General features: G+C 39.4%; 1 protein-coding gene across 2 annotated transcripts in view; it reads left to right on the forward strand.

The window, feature by feature from the left end:
- CLIC4 (chloride intracellular channel 4) overlaps positions 1 to 16,963 on the forward strand; it is a 60,364-nt gene extending 43,401 nt beyond the window's left edge. For both annotated transcript variants that reach the window (XM_023519081.1, XM_012811428.2), the window contains exons 4-6: positions 8,198 to 8,304; positions 15,002 to 15,183; positions 15,944 to 16,963. In XM_023519081.1, the coding sequence (XP_023374849.1) occupies positions 8,198 to 8,304; positions 15,002 to 15,183; positions 15,944 to 16,108 (454 nt within the window). In that variant the 3' untranslated portion in view covers positions 16,109 to 16,963. The remainder of the gene's footprint in view (positions 1 to 8,197; positions 8,305 to 15,001; positions 15,184 to 15,943) is intronic.
- The last annotated feature ends 1,565 nt before the right edge of the window (positions 16,964 to 18,528 follow it).

Consider the following 18,528-nt stretch of genomic DNA (forward strand, 5'->3'; position numbering starts at 1 on the left):
GTTGTTTGGCGGGCCAGGGCTGGATTCGAACCCACCACCTTAGGTGTATGTGGCTGGCACCTTAGCCACTTGAGCCATAGGTGCCGAGCCTATAGAGTTATCATTTTTAATTTCCTCAAGAACTTTTTCATTGCATCCACCACTTGACTAACTGATGCAGAAGGCCTAGCTTTGGTATAGCTCAGCTTTCAACATGCCTTCCTGCTGTGCTTAATCATTTCTAGCTTTCAATTTAAAGTGACAGACATGTGACTCTTCCTTCGCTTGAACACTTAATGCCCTCATAGGGTTATTAATTGTCCTAATTTCAATATTGTGTCTCTGGGACTAGAGCAGCTTGAAGAGAGGGAAGGAGACACAGGAACAGCTGATAATTGGAACATTCTGGAGCAGAAGAGTCATTTTGAATAAATAGTGTTTCTTTTGGGGACCCAGCGAAGTGGCTGAAGCCTGTTGTGCAGGGTTGGGGATGGCAGCAGGACGGCTGCTAGAAGTATGAGTAGCAATGGTTTTGCTTACAATGAGCCCATCACTCTGTTGAGCAGAAGTGCCCTCTTAGTTAGCAGTCTTGTGCTAAGTCTAAAATTTGATTTTCTTAATCTTTTTTTAATACTAATTCTAAAAGTCTGTCCTCTGCCTTCCTTCCTGTCCTTCTAAGAGCCTGAAACTTCTTTTATCTCTGTTTTCCTGGAGTCCTAGCCATCCTTTCTTTCATCTTCAGTAATGTATCTCCAGACCAACATTAATGAAGCTGTATCTTGATGTTTTTCCTCCAGGCCATGCATATAATTAGAATACCAGTAAATCAAAACTAGGATCTTTGCAAAATGTAAATTGAAGCTTTCTATTCATCAGTAAAGGGCTGTCACGAACATGCATTCAACTTAGTGGGCATAACTTTTGAAAGATTGTGGCATCACAGGACCAACTAGATCCCCCTTTATTCTTAAAAGCCTGTCATCTCTGACAAAGTTCCACATCTGCCAACTCATTTGCAGACACTAATTGACAGTGATCTTTCTCTTATGTTACTATAAATCATTATATCAACATTAAATTATAGAGAAGCAGTTTGAATGACTTATTCTCTGTGAAGGAAACTTTATTTTTTAAAGCATCATCTGAAGTACTTACTTTTTCCCCTTTTCTTCTAGTCTTCACGACAAGGATCTAATGAAGTCCTTATTGTATAAATTCTTCTTTTTGCAGTTTTTGGCTGGGGCTGGGTTTGAACCCATCACCTCCAGCATAAGGGGCCGGCACCCTACTCCTTCAGCCACAGGCGCCGCCCTCTTCCTAGTATATTTTAAGTTTCTAAAATCAGTGTGCTGACATCTGTACAGCTTCAAACAGATATTTTCTCATATTCTCAGTCTCCTTCAACAACAACAAATTCTGCCCTGTTTTATTTGAGCATATATAGTATAGGGATACCATAGCTAGAGTTGGTCTTTTCTTTCAGTTTAAAGACTTGGAAATTTTTGTTGTAAAAGGTTCATCACAGGCTAAAATTCTCCCTAGGGATGTTCTCTTTGTTTTTGTGTTGTAGTTTGTAGAAACTCTCTTCAGAATTTAAAGTTTTAAAATTTCACTTCATACGTGCTTATAATACCAGCACTCTGGGAAGCCAAGGTGGGCAGATGGCTTGAACTCACTGTTTCTAGACCAGCCTGAGCAAGAGCAAGACCTTGTCTTTAAAAAGTAGCCCAGCGTTGTAGTGGGTACCTGTAGTCCCAGCTACTTGGGAGGCTGAGGCAAGAGAATCACTTGAGCCCAAGAGTTTGAGGTTGCTGTGAGCTGTGATGCCATGGCACTACGGAGGGCAACAAAGTGAGACTCTGTCTTAAAAAAAAAAAAAATTTCATTTTATGTAGGAGAGTTCTTTTTGTTTTTTGTTTTTTAAGAGGATAGGGTCTTGCTCTGGCTTAGGCTTATCTTAAACTCTGGAGCTCAAGCAATCCACCCACCCCGGCCTCCCAGAGCGCTAGGATTACAGGCGTGAGCCCTTGTGCCTGGCCTAGTAGAAGAGATTTTTGATGCTGCCAGTGCTCCTGCTGTTACTGTGTGCTATGCACCGTGCTTGTGGATGATTTTGTGGGTTATCTCAGTTAATCTTCACACAGACTTTATGAAGTAACTTAAGTAATCCAAATGATTTGTCTAAGGGTCCACGATTAGTGACGGCAGAGCTGGGGTACTTTTGAAGCCAGGTCAATATGACTTCCACAGTCTGCGTTTTCTCACTTTCCTGCTTTCTACCTTTCATTTCATTGTGTTTAGCTTTTATGAAAGAGGCAAAATGTTAAGTCTGTAGTTGGGATTGTGCTTTACTGAGCACAAAATTTAAGGCTAGGTTGGGCGTGGTGGCTCATGCCTCTAATAATCCTAGCACTCTGGGAGATGGAGGTGGTGGATTGAGCTCAGGAGTTCAAGATCAGCCTGAGCTAAGGAGAGACGCCATCTCTACTAAAAATAGAAAAATCATCCAGGCATTGTGGCTGGTGCTAGGAGTCTTAGCTACTCAAGAGTCTGAGGCAGGAGGATCAGGTGAGCCCAAGACTTTGAGGTTGCTGTGACCTAGGACATCATGGCACTCATAACACCAGGGCACAGAGTGAGACTCTGTCTTAAAAAAAAATTTTTTTTTTTTTGTTTTTTTAAGGCTAGCTCAAGTTTAGAGACAAGAGTAGGAGAGAAATCAAAGATAGTTTACTTAACTCTAAGCAAGTGGGACTGAAGGTAGTTATCAAACTTAATTTGGTGAAATCCTTTAAAACAAGGGGTGAGGCTTAACTTCTCATGAATTTTTATGTATTTGTATGTGTTGAGACTGCAGGTTTGGAGCGGGACTGCCTTCCCCTTAGTGGGCTCTGCTAATCAGATGGCCTCTCTTTCTTTCCTGCAGAATTGTTTCTAGCGGATGGATAGGAGGAGGGAGTGTTTCTGCATCGCCACCTGCCTGCCTTTTCCTCTGTTGCTCTGTATTGTAGGGCGCCAGGGACCCTTCCACTGTCTTTCCCTTTAGGACAGTGGGGTCTTCGGGTCTCTGTTACTGATCCTCTGCCCGTGCTACCTGTAAACCTTCTTGTTCTCTAGATAGGATGAGAGAACAGAAGAGTTGTGCAAACTGGTGGGTTAGAGTCGAGCTTTTGAAATGACATGTTTTTTGGCTTTTGGTGATACTGAGAACAGAGTGTTTTTATGTGAGCCCTTCCTGACTTAATCTTGACAAATATAAATACAAGCAATTGTCTACTCTGCAGTTGTTTAAAATTCAGAGACAAATGGAAGGTTTAAACCAATTTGCTGGAGTTTGTAACTGCAGGTTTTAATGTGAACTTTTTCTTCTCCGAGGAAAGTATTTTTGTATTTTTCTTAGTTGAAGGAAGGAACAACTTTGCCAGACAGCTCTGAAACTTGGGTTTTTAACTGAAACAGGCCTGTGTATTTGGCTAACTTACTGATAAATGATGGAATAGAGCTGTGATTTTCAACTGGTATGCCTCGACACACTGGTGTGCCATGAAAGGACGTCAGGTGGGCCACAAAAAATTTTAAAGATCATTAATTAAATTTTTTGAAAGAAGAAAAAAGTCTAGTACATTATTTTTTTACTCTTTTTTTGGATCAGTGTAATTTAAGTGTGCCGCAGAAGTTTAACTATAGGTTCGGTGTTTGAGATAAAAAAGATCGAAAAACACTGGTATAGAAAGAAAGTAAATAAATTTGGAAGAGAGCTCCCAATAAAGTGTTATTAACCCATTTTTGCAAATGAGAACTACAGTAAAAGAATTTACATGGATTATTTAGTAGGCTGTGTGATCAGCCTTGGTATTAACATAAAAGAGAAAATGTTTGTGATCTTTCCTCAAAACCTACGAAGTTTCTTAGCTAGTTAGGACTAAAAGTCTAAATACCTCGGCCGTGCATTTCTCTTCTGCCATTCACAAATAGGCTTTTATGAATTATTTGCCTCTCTTTTTGTGAAATGTTAAAGCGAATACTCACAATAATTGAACATTCTTGCTTGATCAAAGCTATTTGCTAAAACTAATAGTAATGGATGAATTAAAATGTAATCTTTGGGGAAGGTGCAAAAAAAAAAAATCGAACTTGGACCTACAAGTTTAGGATTTGACTGATCTGTTAGAGAGAATCTGACTTGTAATAGGAAAAAAAGAAAACACTGGCCAGGCAGACAAAGTATCTGAGCTTTAGTTTGTCCACACTTTTACTAACAGACTTTGGGGTCAAGTGTGCATGCTTTCTGGAACATCATTTCCTTCCTTTTAGGCAAAATGAGAGATTTGGGGTAAATGTTCTCTTTTGGCTATAGTATTCCTTTTTAAAAAAATTGTGCAAATTTATGGGGTATGAAAAATGTGTTATGTGTATATAAAGTGTAGTGATCAAATCAGAGTTTTAGAGTATCCACCTCCTGCCACCTGAGCATGTTTTTGTTAAGTATAGTCATCTTTCTCTGATGAATTTATTTTTACTGTATGTCTACACCCTTTAACTGCCTCTTCTGTGTATCGTCTCCCTACCTCCACTCGTACCCTAGTCTGTTATGTTTTTATTCTCTATCTCTACATGTTCAATTTTTTTAGTTCCTACATATAAGTGAGAACTTGTGATATTTGGTTTTTTGTGTTTGATTTACTTTACTTAAGATAATTACCATCCATGTTGCTGCAAACGACATCATTTCATTCCTTTTTTGAGACAGAGTCTCACTGTTGTCACCCTTGGTTGAGTGCCATGGTGTCACAGCTCACAGCAACCTCAAACTCTTGGGCTTAAGTGATTCTGTTGCCTCAGCCTCCTGAGTAGCTGGGACTACAGGTGCTTGCTACAACACCCGGCTTTTTTGTTGTTGTTGTTGCAGATGTCGTTGTTTTAGCTGGCCCAGGCCAGGTTCGAACTCACCAGCCTTGGTGTATGTGGCCAGCACTGTAACCACTGAGCTACGGGCACCACCCAATAGCATCTGTTTCTATGTGCTGATAACAAGCCCTCCTTCATTTTACTTGTTCACCAAGATGTTTCTCTAGTTGGAGCTCTTGTATATTTTTAAAAGCACAGTAGGAGATATACTTTCATATGCTCATCCTTACATCCCATTCAATAATTATAAAAATGAATATATAAAATGATTTGTAATTCAGACCTGCCTTCCTGTAAGTTATTTTGAGAATTATGAGGTTTACTTCATTAGAAAAAGGAGGTGCAGTTAAATACTGGTTGGGGAAAAGAAAACTAATTTGGGAAACTTGGCTAGAGGAAAACATAGATGTTTGAAAAGGCACTTCTGTTCCCTGCACTATTTTTGTTTGAAATGGATCAGTGAAGGTATGTATTATAAGCAGCACAAACATTTAAGGAGGCTGGTTGTTTTTATAGTCGAGGGAAGTCCAGGCTTGTTGGACCTGGGATTAATTTTTTTCAGCTCAGGCAAAAAGAAAATACGAGAAGGAGTGAGAAAGACTGTGGAAACTTCTATAGTGAGGCACTTAGGAGGGGGGGGAAATATAGCCAGACATAGGTATATGAATTTGGGTGAAACTCATTTAGTATAATTTTTCACTGAAAAATGCTTTATGTAAATAAATGTGTTTATAAGAGAAATCTTGAAGCTTAAAAACTGAGAGATAAGTGAGTCTCCTACTTGGTGGACTAGGTAGACCTACTAACAAGAGAGATATGGTGAGCTTCTAGGTGTTCCATGGATGTTTCACATCCTCCTTACCAGGTTAGTACCGTGCTAAATTTTTAGACAATACATTTCTTACTGAATTTGAAAAAGTAAACAGAAGAAGCAGGAATATAAAAACTAAACTGAAACACAACTTGCAACTGAACTAAATTTCTTTTAAAAACGACCTCATCTTCACTTTTCATTTAAAAAAAGACGGACGAGACTGTGTCTTTAATAAATCGCAATAACTGGTTCATTGTAAGATTTTTTTCCTAAAGCCTTACTGTCCCCAAATCCATTCCCTAGTGACATTTCCTCACTGATTTATCATCCCTAACTGGGACTAAAGCTGAATTCTGTGAAGGTTGCTGTAAGGGTCTTACAGAAAAGCAGTGTCACAGAGAATAAGCACGCTTATTGAAATTGTGTTTTAAATAAGGTGACCATCTGCTCGCTCAAGCAAAATGGCGAGCTTCTTTATTTGTGGTTGGTTTATATAGGGAATTTTGTACATCCGCACAATACAGCAATGACCTCATTGATCCATTTAAACATCACTTGACTACCTCATGATTAGCTTCCGATAATCCACTCAACATACATCTTTTGACATAACCCTTTCAACATAACCCAATTTAACGTAACTTAATGCAGAACATGTTGTTAGCCATTATTTCTTTGTTCTTATCTGATGATGCCTGAGGCTGCTATGGAGGAACAAGGTAGATTGAATACCTGCCCTTGCTGGCCTTGCTGTTTGGAGGCTATTACTTTGGATCTTTAAACAAGGCATAAAGAAACTTCTTGGGCATACAGGAATTTGTGTGCAAACCTCTGCTCCCATGTAAGCCTTAAGTCAGGAAGTTTTTGCTGGAACCTTTTATAAGGAATTTTCAGGCTGGACTTCTCAAAAGCCTTTCACCAGCCCAAGTTTCATCTGTGCCATTAGATACCTGTATGCATTGGGTAAATTTCTCTTCTCTTGAGGTTCCTGAGCACATTTCCATTCCCAGACCCATCAGTAAGTGACCTTTGTTACTTACCACAGATCAGGAAAGGTTACTGATGGGTATCTGGCCAGTTTTCCAAAGGGCTTTTTATTGGCCTTATAAAGTCAACCTTAATTCTTTAACACAGTAAATGCTATTCCAGCCAAAGCCTTGGTCATGTTAGGCTCACAACCAACATGGCCAGTGGGATCCTGCCTCAGTTTCTCACAAGTATGCCTGCACAAAGTCTTTTCACTGCTCTCTCTCCAACGGCTTTTTTGGCCAGAGGCACATAGGCATTTCGCCTATACGCTAGCCCTGATTCTCTGGAGCTGGTGCAAGCCCTGCTGAACAGCCCTTTCACATGTGTTTTGCGATTTGAAGGAGAAATACACACTGAGTGTGTTTGAAATCCAAATATGTAAAATATGGGGGGATGTGGTTTTAAAAAGCTTCTGTGCCCTGTCTGTTCTCAAAGCGGAAAAACTTTGTGACAACGTAACAGAGCACTCCTCAGATATCATTTCTGACATCCCATTTTCCCCTGCTGTTGCCCTGGGTAGAGTGCTGTGGCATCACAGCTCACACCAACCTCCAACTCCTGGGCTCAAGCGATTCTCTTGCCTCCGCCTCCCTAGTAGCTGGGATTACAGGTGCCTGCCACAATGCCCGGCTATTTTTTGGTTGTAGCCGTCATTGTTGTTTGGTGGGGCCAGGCTGGATTCGAACCCTCCAGCTCAGGTGTATGTGACTGGCCCCTTAGCTGCTTGAGCCACAGCCAAGCCTCAGTGTTACTCTTAAATGTACTATGTAATACTTAATGTATGGGAGATTTTGAAAGTCCCCGGGTGTAGTTTTGAAGTGAATGATCTGCCGCCAGCAGTTTTTGTCCTTAACCTGCTGTGGATCATCCAGCTGCCTGACCAGAGTGGGCCTTTTCCCTCCCATCAGGGTTCTCTGGCACTGCTTCATCATGCTGGCTCGGTGCATAGCATATTAAGGATCTGGTTGGCAGCACTGTCTAGAAGGCTCTAGAGCTGTGCTGTCCAGTGATGCTGAGCCCTGGAAATGTGACTCGTGCAGCTGAAGAAGCGAATATTTAATTTTGTGATTAGTTTTAATTTCTATCCAAATAGCTACACGGCACTAATGGCCACCTATTGGACAATGAAGCTAGAGAACATTTCCATCGTCACAGGAAGTTCTCTTGGACAAGTGCGGCTCTAGAGAGCTCATTCCAAGATGCCCGTTGGCTTGGCACAAATCTCTGAACAAGTCAGCTATCTCCCCAGCATCTCAATTTATCAGTTGGAGGTGGACTGTTAGTTGCTGGAATAGTAATATGTGGACTGTTCAGAGCTTTGTTTCCTAAGGAAGAAACAGCTGATGGCATTTCTTAGGGTAATAACTGTTAAGAGATGTCTAGTGATTGCTAGCATTGTGGTTTGTTGAGAAAACTTATAATAATGTGTCTTTGAAGGATTTGTAATCTATCATCTTCCCTATTTAGGTACTTAAAGCTTTCACCAAAACACCCAGAGTCAAATACTGCTGGAATGGACATCTTTGCCAAATTCTCTGCCTATATCAAGAATTCAAGGCCAGAGGCTAATGAAGGTAAAAAAAAAAACAACAAAAAATTGAATTGCTACGACAACAGACAATGACAGTGATTATAAACCAATCCTTAAACATCCCTGTAAATATTAAAAACTGTCTTTCAGAGTTGATCAGAAATTTGATGACAAAGGAGAGTTAAGTCCTCAAATTGCTTTTTCTCTGTGTTTCTTAGCGGCACAGTCCACGTGGTGGGGAGGTGATGAGATATTTACTGAATCTGACGGTTCTTACAGTCTTCTGAGAAGTTAGTGTGAAGGAAGCTGTGCAAAGATTTAACAGTTCATCAGAAACGATGGATGATGTGGTTGTGGTGACTTGGAACAGACTGATGGAGTTCAACTATTACAAAACGTTTATTTTGTTCGCCCTTTGTTGCCAGCAGCCGAAAATCAGCCTGAGTGGTTTTTTTGTGTTAATTACCCTTAAAGAGCAATTTTGGAGTTGCTTTAAGAAAGTAATTAGACTCACTAGCCTTCCAAATTACTCTGCATCCTAAAACTAGAATTTTATTTTGAAGTCGTATTTTCTTTTTTTTTTTTTTTTAAGTTTTTGGCCAGGGCTGGGTTTGAACCTGCCAACTCCGGCATATGAGACTGGCACCGCACCCTTTTGAGCCACAGGCGCTGCCCAATCAAGTCCTATTTTCATGGTGAGAATTATTTAAGTAGTACAGGTGCAATGTTCCTTTATTTATTAAAGGAGCCATTTAATTATTTCATTTACCAAACAAGCTTGGCGAATGGAAGTCTCTTTAAAGAGGCTCCATTTAATGAACCACGAATGAACTACTTACAGTAATATCCCTTTTTCTTTTCTTTGGGATGTTAAAGCCTTATTCTCTCTGGGGAAAATGTAGAGAGCATTAGTATTTATTTAAAAGTAGCAGTAATGACCAGTAAAGCAGGCTTCTAAAAATGTTACAATTCATCACAGTTTCAGATGGTTTGGTCACTTGGGTGTGGTCGTGTGGTTTTTTTGACTGAAAGTTTATGGCAACAAATGAACAAGAATCCAAAGGTGGAAAAATCTGCGTTAAACAAGAACAAATATCTTTTAAAAAGTGAAACACTTGCGTATTGCAGTAGGTAGATTTCCAAGCAATTCAGGCTATGTTTTACTTTTAAATTCAAAGATTGCAGCATTTTGTAATACAGCATTGAATTTCATTGTCTTTTGCTGTTGGTTTCGGGAATAATACTCACTGCATGAAATTTTTTCTGTGGCAAAGGACAGGGAAAAACTATGGTGCTCAGACCTGGCTTATATCTTATGACGTGTTCCAGTAGCTGCCTTGGTTTGGAAGTAGTTTTCTTTAGTAGTTGGCCTTTTTTCTGAGAAATGTTTCTGCCTAAGCAATATACACACTAAGTAAAAGCTTATATTGGATTCTTCCTTTCTACAATGTCTTTTCTTTTTATTATTTAAAAAAAATTTTTTTTGAGACAGAATCTCACTTTGTTGCCCAAGCTAGAGTACCATGGCCTCGAGCATGGTTTGCAACCTCAAACTCCTGGGGTCAAGCAGTCCTCATGCCTCAGCCTCCCAAGTAGCTGGCACTACACATGCCCGTCATACCTGGCTAATTTTTCTAGTTTTGGTAGAGACATTCCCTCAGGTTGGCACGGTGTCTTTTCTGTTCTACTCTTCCTCATGCAGGCTGACTGTGTGTGTGTATTTCTAATAAAACTATCCTTTTATATCCTGGTTCTCTTACTGCATAGTTCTTTGAGTAATCTTAGTTAAAGTTATAATGTTTTCTTTTTTGTTTTGTTTTTTTTTTTTGAGAGAGCCTCAAGCTGTCCCCCTGGGTAGAATGCTGTGGCATCACAGCTCACAGCAACCTCCAACTCCTAGGCTCAAGCGAGTCTCCTGTCTCTACCTCCCAAGTAGCTGGGACCACAGGCACCTGCCACAATGCCCCACTATTTTTTGGTTGTAGCTGTCATTGTTGTTTGTCGGGCCTAGGCTGGATTCGAACCCGCCACCTTAGGTGTATGTGGCTGGCGCCTTAGCTACTTGAGCCACAGGCCCCAAGCCAAAGTTATAATGTTTTTATTTCCCTGTGCAACTTTTGAGAGCTGGAAGGTGGTTAAATTTCTTCTGACAGTTGGTGGGGAAGAGAAAGAAATACAATGTGTTTGCTTTGGGAGATGAGGGAAGACAGGGAAAAAGTGACTCATTTAAGTATAACTTTGTATTCTATTTTTTCCTATCAATTTGTTACTGTCTTGAGTAGCCACCTACTATTAACTGTCCTCAGAAAGCTATAGCTGAGAAGAACAAACAACATAGTGTGTTACCCAGTGCATAACCTGGAAGGCTTTATATAAAATTACCTCTTGGTAAATAAAAATTCCAGTTGCCAAGCAACTGCCACAGAGACCTGCCCTGAGACTTTAGAAAGCAGTGTTCCAAATCACTTTGGAGCTTAAAGGAGTCTCTCCTTACGTATTTTTGCTGCAGGTATCTGTCCAGTGCAATTAAATGCCTTTACTAATGCTAAGAATTAGTGATTCACATCCTTATTCCCCCAGACACCCAGTCAAATATTGACAGATGGATTTGTCCTTTTACATGGTAAATCAGAGTAGATAAGCCTTTGCGTTAGTACTAGCCTATTATATATTTTACAAAATCCAGCATGTTTGGGCAATTTTAAGACCTTTTAGGATCTAATCCTAACTAAGGCATTAGATACCTGCATGCTACATTTTTGGTGAAAGTGAAACTGAAGCACAGTGTGCTTAGACAGGGCTATAAAGTAAAACAGTTTAAAGAATAAAAGAAAAGGAAACCCTGATGAAAGACAAAATATGTCATTCTTTTAGTAATGTGTTTAAGTTGATTGGGAGTAAAGTTTGTGTAACCTTTTAAACATTAAAAGTGCAACTAATGGGTAATTTTCTTTTATGGGAATGAGATTAGGTATGATCTGTCTCTCAGCTCCTGTTTTTTCAATTCTGTGACACTAATTTTTGTAATTTATTAAGATATCAAATGTAACTAGCACTTGTATTTTCTTTAGAGAGAAACGATTTAGCATTGTTGGATATACTTGGAGGCAAATTCCTATTTTTAAATGGAGGCAAGGAATCTGAGAGGTTTGATTAGCTCCTTTTCATTCAGGATCCCTCCTTCCCCTTTGCCTCTCCTGCCTCTCCTCTGCCCCCCCCCCCCCTTTTTCTTCCCCTTTTTCTCACTTGCCTCTTGGTCATTCTCAGGAAAAGTGTTGGGAGTCAGAGGATGGTTGTTTATCATCATAGCTATAAAACTGTATTGCGTATTTAATCCTCAAATACCCATTATCTTTTTCCATTTTCCAGTGATGGAAGTCTAGCCTTTAAAACTGATTACCCTTTATTACCCTTTGATTGCCCTATGATTACCTTTATTCCCCTGTGATTACCCTTGATTAAAACTAGCAGTAGCTTTAAAATACAGTAGAACCTCCATCGTTGGCTGCCTCCCTAAGTTGACCTAATCTTCATAGACTTGACAGGCACCACATGTACTCCAGTACAGGAGGCCTAGTTCCGCATGTTGACCAGTTTGTTACAGTTCCTTGGGTGGTCAACTTATAGAGGTTCTGCTGTATAGTTTCATTCACGTAAGTGCTTGTAATTTTTAGTGTCTGTTGTCTTCATCATAAATTAGATTATGTTTCACTAACAGAAGCACTGTTGTTACATAGAATGTTTTCTGCCTTAAATTTTACTGATTCAAATCATACAAGCAAGAGATGCTTGTATGAAGTTCAAATAGTAAGAAATAAATTTCACAAAACATCATTGCCCCTTGTTAATCACATTACATGACCTTTTCCCCATCAATTTTGTGTGCATCCTTTTTTCTATGTAATTCTGAGAACATTTTATGTAAATGTGTATTGTGTACATATTCACATGCGGTTGTCTTTTTCACTTATGTGGTAGAAACTCTTCCATATCAAAATACAGGTGTACTTCCATTTTTAGAAATTCTACTTAGTACTCTATAATATGGGTTTTTATTGAACCATTTCCCTGTTGATAGGCATCTAATGATTGTCTCAAGTGTTTTTTACTGTGACAGTGCTGCCAGTGAATGTCCTTGAGCTAGATTCCAAGTAAAAGATTTGTCCATTTTAAATTTTGCTGCATTTTGTCAAATTCGCAAAATCTGTACTAGTTTAGGTTCCTACTAACAGGGAAGATTGGTTTCCCCACACCCTGACGATGGTGGGTGTGAATCTTGTTACTTTGGTTGTATTCTCATAGGTTAAAAGGGCTGCTTTAATTTTCATAATTAATTTTAAGCTGATTGTGTCAACCTCTTTTGCACTTACTAATTTTTTAAAAGTTTTTGAAGTAGGCTTTTAGAAATATCTGCAGGGTTATTGGAGAATAATAATGCTACTTGAAAATAGTTTATAGATGACAAGGAGCTACTTTCTTTTGGCCTGCTACTGCCCCCCAGTGGTTAACCTCAACATACTTTATTTGATTTTTTTTTTCTTTACTCTAACCACTGAGTACAGGTGCCTAGCCCATTTTCTTTTTTTGAACTAACTTTATACTCCTTTATGATGGTATTAGTCTTTAAAACTTTATTGAATGGTGCTGTTTAATACCTTTATTCCATGGTATCATTTTTCATTTATGTCAAGATGTCCAAATATTGTTCCAGCCCAGTCTGTGACCCTGAAGCCTTGTCTTTTGGACATCTCACCTACCTTTGCAGGCACCTCCAACTCCGCACAATCACTGAACTCATCTCCACATCCTCTTAAGTCTGCTTTCCCTCTAGGAAGGTAAATGTTTCAGTAGCTGGCACCAGCATTCACCCCGGGTGGTGTTCTTGACCAGCTTCTTGGCACTGCTCCCTCTCCCGAGGATCTAAACTCTCTGAGAATTAGGAACCTTTTATGTTGTATTCAACCATGAAATTTATCAGGGCTTGAAACAACACTTGGGGGCCAGGAGTGGTGGTTCACACCTGTAATGCTAGCACTCTGGGAGGCTGAGGCAAGTGGATCAGTTGTGCTCAGGAGTTTGAGACCAGCCTGAGCCAGAGCGAGACCCTGTCTCTAAGAATAGCTGGGTGTCCTGGTGGGCACCTGTAGACACAGCTACTCAGGAGGCTGAGGCAAGAGAATCACTTGAGCCTAAGAGTCTGAGGTTGCTGTGAGCTATGACACCACCGCACTCTACTAAGGGTGACAAAGTGAGACTCTGTGTCAATAAATAATAAATTAAATAAATCAAGACTTGGCACGTGGTAGGGACTCAAGTTATATTTTGTTGAATACATCTGCTCCCTGTTCTCCAGATTAATTTTGGTCTTAGTGCTCTATTGGTTTATCTCCGAAAATATCTTCATCCCTTGTTCTGCATGTGGCCCTTTACCTAACTACTGCCTGTTGCCTGGACTACCATGAAGGGGCCAAGGGATAAGTGGGTGGCGGCAACTTGGAAGAAGAGGTATTGGGTCAGGGCATTTTTATGTTGTCCGTGAAATATCAGATATGCAGCATTAAAATTTGCCTTTTTCCTTAAAGGGTCCAACTTTATTCAAATTATAACTACGTGGGAGTGTCATCTCATGATATTTACTTTCTTTTATGGCAAGTTACTGTATCAGTGTGAATTCATTTATTTTGAGCATGGAGGAGAAGTGAGGGGGATTAGGAAGTAAAGGGTAAGAAGGTCCATCTGCTGTTACTCCATTTTCTTTTCTAATGACATTCCCATCCCCTTTCTGCTAAGGGCCACTAACCTTGACTTTCCAAATGTCTGGTGATGGTGATGTCTCATTTCTCTCTGATTCTTAATAATCATAGCATCTTAATCTATTTGGCTAAAGAATCTCCCATTTCAGTATTATAAATTGAACTCTAATCAGACCTCTGTACGTTTGGTATAAGATAGTGCTATCCTTGGCTTTCTTTTTTTTTTTTTTGAGTCTCACTCAGTTGGCCTGGGGTTGAGAGCTGTGACCTTATAGCTCACAGCAATCTCAACCTCCTGGGTTCAAGCTATCCTTCTACCTCTGCCTCCCAAGTAGCTGGGGCTTCAGCCACCTCCACAATGCCTGGCTATTTTTTTTTTTTTTAAAGAGACATGGTCTCGCTCTTGCTGAGGCTGGTCTCATACTCCTGAGCTCAAGCAGTCCGCCTAACCTTGGCCTTCCAGAGTGTTATGATGTTATGATTACAGTTACGAACCACTGGCCCTGGCTTGGCTTCTTGTATATTAAAAGATAGTTCAGAAATCCCAGGCTTACTGCTTAGATTGTTTGTTTTTGGAGTTTCTTAACACATTTCTTGGTTGTAAATCCAAATATTCCTGGAGAAGCAGGAATTAAAATGGAGGGTAAGAATCTCCGCAGAATTCCTTGATTTGAATTAATATGTTTGCCTTTTCCCATCTATTTTTCCAGTTTAAATGTCACCTGTGTTCAGGTAGGGGGCATCTAGTTATTAACAAGTTTTTATAAATACTACTGTCTAAAACTACCATGCTTATTTATACATTTACCTAAACAATTTGTCTCATCCTCCCACCCTGCATATAGGTGCAAGGGGAGCAGGGACTTTGTCTGTCTTGTTCTGCGGTACCTGGTGTCAGTTGGTAACAATCACTGACTGAAAGGATAATGCTTCTCTTTTGGAGCTCGGCTGGTTTTCCTTCTTACAGTATTTCCCATCTTTTTTCAGCACTCGAGAGGGGTCTCTTGAAAACACTGCAGAAACTGGACGACTACCTGAATTCTCCGCTCCCTGATGAAATTGATGAAAATAGTATGGAGGACATTAAGTTTTCTACACGTAAATTTCTGGACGGCAATGAAATGACTTTAGCGGATTGCAACCTGCTGCCCAAACTGCATATTGTCAAGGTAGGGCTGTGGGCTGTGGTGTGACGTTGCTGTTACCTAGGGTTGCATTTGCAAAGGTCGCCCCTCCTTTGTGCTTAAAACATTCCCCATCTCATGTGACTAGCAGCCCCCCAAACAGTGTAACTTAATGTGGTTTAGCCAATGGTGGAAACACTCTAGAGTTCATTAAAGGGACAATTATGTCTTAAAATTGAGGCATATGAGAAAGAAGAATTTTTGTAATAACTGCACACAAAGTCAAAGATATAATAGATGACTTTGAATTGGAGTTTGCTATACTAATTTATATGGTCAGATTTATTGTTAAATTCTATTTTGTGATCACCTGACCTTTTCCATTCAAGGAGAAAAATATCAAGGCATTTATTATGTGAAACACTGGGTAGGCACGGGGCTAAGTAGACTAGTAATAAGCGCTGTGGTGCAGTAAAGATCTAAGATAAGAAAAACAGATCTAGTGTGTGTGTGTGTGTGTGTGTGTATGTATTAAAGTATTTATTGAATTATTATACGTGGCTGTCTTTCTGGACGTCCAAGGCAGACCTTTTCAGTCACCATTATCTTTGGGATCCCTGGTGCAGCTTACAGTCTTGGTTGTTATTTAAAACTCCAGTTAGAATGATGGTGACAGATTTCTTTTCAAAGAGAAGCAGTTCTTAGAGATTCATGGCACTGATAATTGTCTCTAAAATCAGAGATACGCTTCATTTACAAGACATGCAAAATGAATCTGTTAACTTTTGATCTCTTCGTATTTCAGGTGGTGGCCAAGAAATACCGCAACTTTGATATTCCAAAAGGAATGACTGGCATCTGGAGATACTTAACTAATGCATATAAAAGGGATGAGTTCACCAATACCTGTCCCAGCGATAAGGAGGTTGAAATAGCATATAGCGATGTAGCCAAAAGACTGACCAAGTAAAATAGCAGTTAATGACAGTGATACCTTCACATCTTCCCTTAAGAATATGCTTTTCTTAACAGTCTGCTCCTCTTCCTAGAGTAGAAATGGTATTTTGCATGAACATGCCATAATTCAAGATTAGGATCAAGGATAGACAAGGTATAGTAGTTATCTTCAAATATACACTCCTAAGCAGTATTATTTCAAAATCCTTTCACCCTGCCTACCTCCTCTACCCATATCCTCCTCGCCTCTAATTTGGAGACACTCCATCCCAAACTTTTCACTTTAGAGGTAATTTGCCATCTCTCGGGAGCCCTCCCCATTGCATCCCTTCACTGTGTGCAGATGGCACTACTTTTGAGGTGCAATGTCTAACTAGTAGCCACAACTTCATCAGGCGGTCCCAAACTGGTGTGTAATCCATGGTACAAGGAATATTTATGTATTTTTTGAAATTTTGTAATATTTAGTAGAGTATATGAAAGGATTGCTACTGTATCAGAAATGATTCTGTTTCAATTTAGTCTATCCTGGATATGTACTAAAGAGTATTGCCACCAGAGAAGAGAGCCTTCTGCAGAAAGTCACTACAGATTTTGCTGTTTGGCTTTGTAGATAGATTTTTCACTTTTGCCTAAAAGCATTCATCCTTCATCTCAGTTGCAACAGCTAACGCTGTGTAGAAGGTGAAAGTTTAGAGGGAGAGGTGGTTTTCTCAAGATCTTCTGCAAGCATTTTGTCCTTCTAATAGTAACCGAGGAGCACCTGAGACTCTGTCTGAATGTGTTTGTTATATATGTTTTGCCCAGTGCCATTTATTGGAACATTATTTCTTTTCTCCTTTGTTTTAAAAAATTCCTTTTTAGGTAAGCATAGAGCCTGCTATTTGTAGATCTTTGGAGCAACACTACATAAACTGATACTTAGTTGATTTAGCTGTAGCAGTACAATTATTAGTAATGTAACAATACAGAAGTTAAGGTAAAGAATGAAGGGTGAGTTTGTGAAAATATCAAGTACACTTTGGTTTTGAAAGCATATTTAATGTCCATGGTCTGAAGAATGCATTGCCCATCCTATATTAAAAGCAAGATAAAACACAGATTATCAATTTTGTTATTTCACCCCTACTTTGTAGAGAGGATCGCTCATTCCTTTTGGACTAAATTATAGTTCTTGTGGAGAGCGTCTGTACTGCAGTCTTGCCTGGTCTCACTCATTCCACTTCTTTGACTTAAATTTTTCTACAGCCATATTGAGAAATAGCATTCTGCATGTTGTGTTTCTTTTTAAATTCAAGTCCTAAACTAGCGATTTTTGTGCTCTAATAATAGATGAACTTGGTGAAAATAAAAATTTGCTAGCATTTATTCTTTAAAAAAATTAAAAAAGGACTGAGTACTCCTGAAAACTGTGGTTGTGACTATAATACTTTTGCAGTTTGTACCTAACCTGTGTAGAAAGTGCTATTTCTTATAGGCTGTTTTATTTTTGAAATTTTAAGTATATTGCTTAAAATGGCAGTGTTTTTCCCTCTTTGGTATGCTAACATTTAATAAGCACTGGCTTTATGGAAGCAGCCTGAGTTTTATAAGCATATATGGCATTTTTAAAAATCTACCAGTAACTAGTTTAGTATAGAAAGATAAAGAAAAGCTCCATACTGTATCCATTTGGCCCAGGGAGATTCCTTTACCTTACCTTTCTCAGCACTCCTTACTGCTGATCAAAAGTTTGAGCACCCCTATCTTTCTGTTAATTAAATGTTGGATGATGGTTTATCTGGATCTAGGAAGAAAGCACTGTCCAGTTACCTATTGAGAAATTACATTGCGGTGGCTTCAGTGGGTGAAAGTGTGCCATCTGTATCAGTACACAGGCAGGCATCATCATCACTCTGAATCTCGTTTTTAAATAGAAATAGCTTGTCATTCAGGTGATACTGAACCTTGCCTCATAGCTTAAGTTATGAAAAAGATTTGACAGAAGGGGTATCTGTTCTTTCTAGTGAATGCAGAGTGGAGGGCTGGAGGGCTAATAGAGGAAAGAGCTCCATTCCTCAAAATGGAGTGGGGAAAAAACCCATTCTGAAATTCGAAGTGTTTTCACTTTGGAAATGTATCCTCTTCATTGTTTTTTATTCATCCAGTGATTATACCTGGCTGTTTATTTGGATATCCAAGGAAGGCAGGCATTTTAAGACTTTGACAAAGGCAGCATTATTTCTCTATGAAGACAGATTTTATTACTTTGTCAGAGAAGTTAGTCAAATGAAATTGAGATTGTTAAGTGGACAAAGACTGTAGAGACGATGATGATCCTACAGCATTCTTTTACCTCATTCTATGTTTGTGGAAAGATTTTCACTTAAAATCTTTTTTTTTTTTTTTTTTTGAGACAGAGCCTCAAGCTGTCCCCCTGGGTAGAGTGCCATG

Source organism: Otolemur garnettii, unplaced genomic scaffold, assembly GCF_000181295.1.
Source record: "Otolemur garnettii isolate 467f Iridium unplaced genomic scaffold, OtoGar3 scaffold00156, whole genome shotgun sequence".
NCBI classification, from domain to species: Eukaryota; Metazoa; Chordata; class Mammalia; order Primates; family Galagidae; genus Otolemur; species Otolemur garnettii.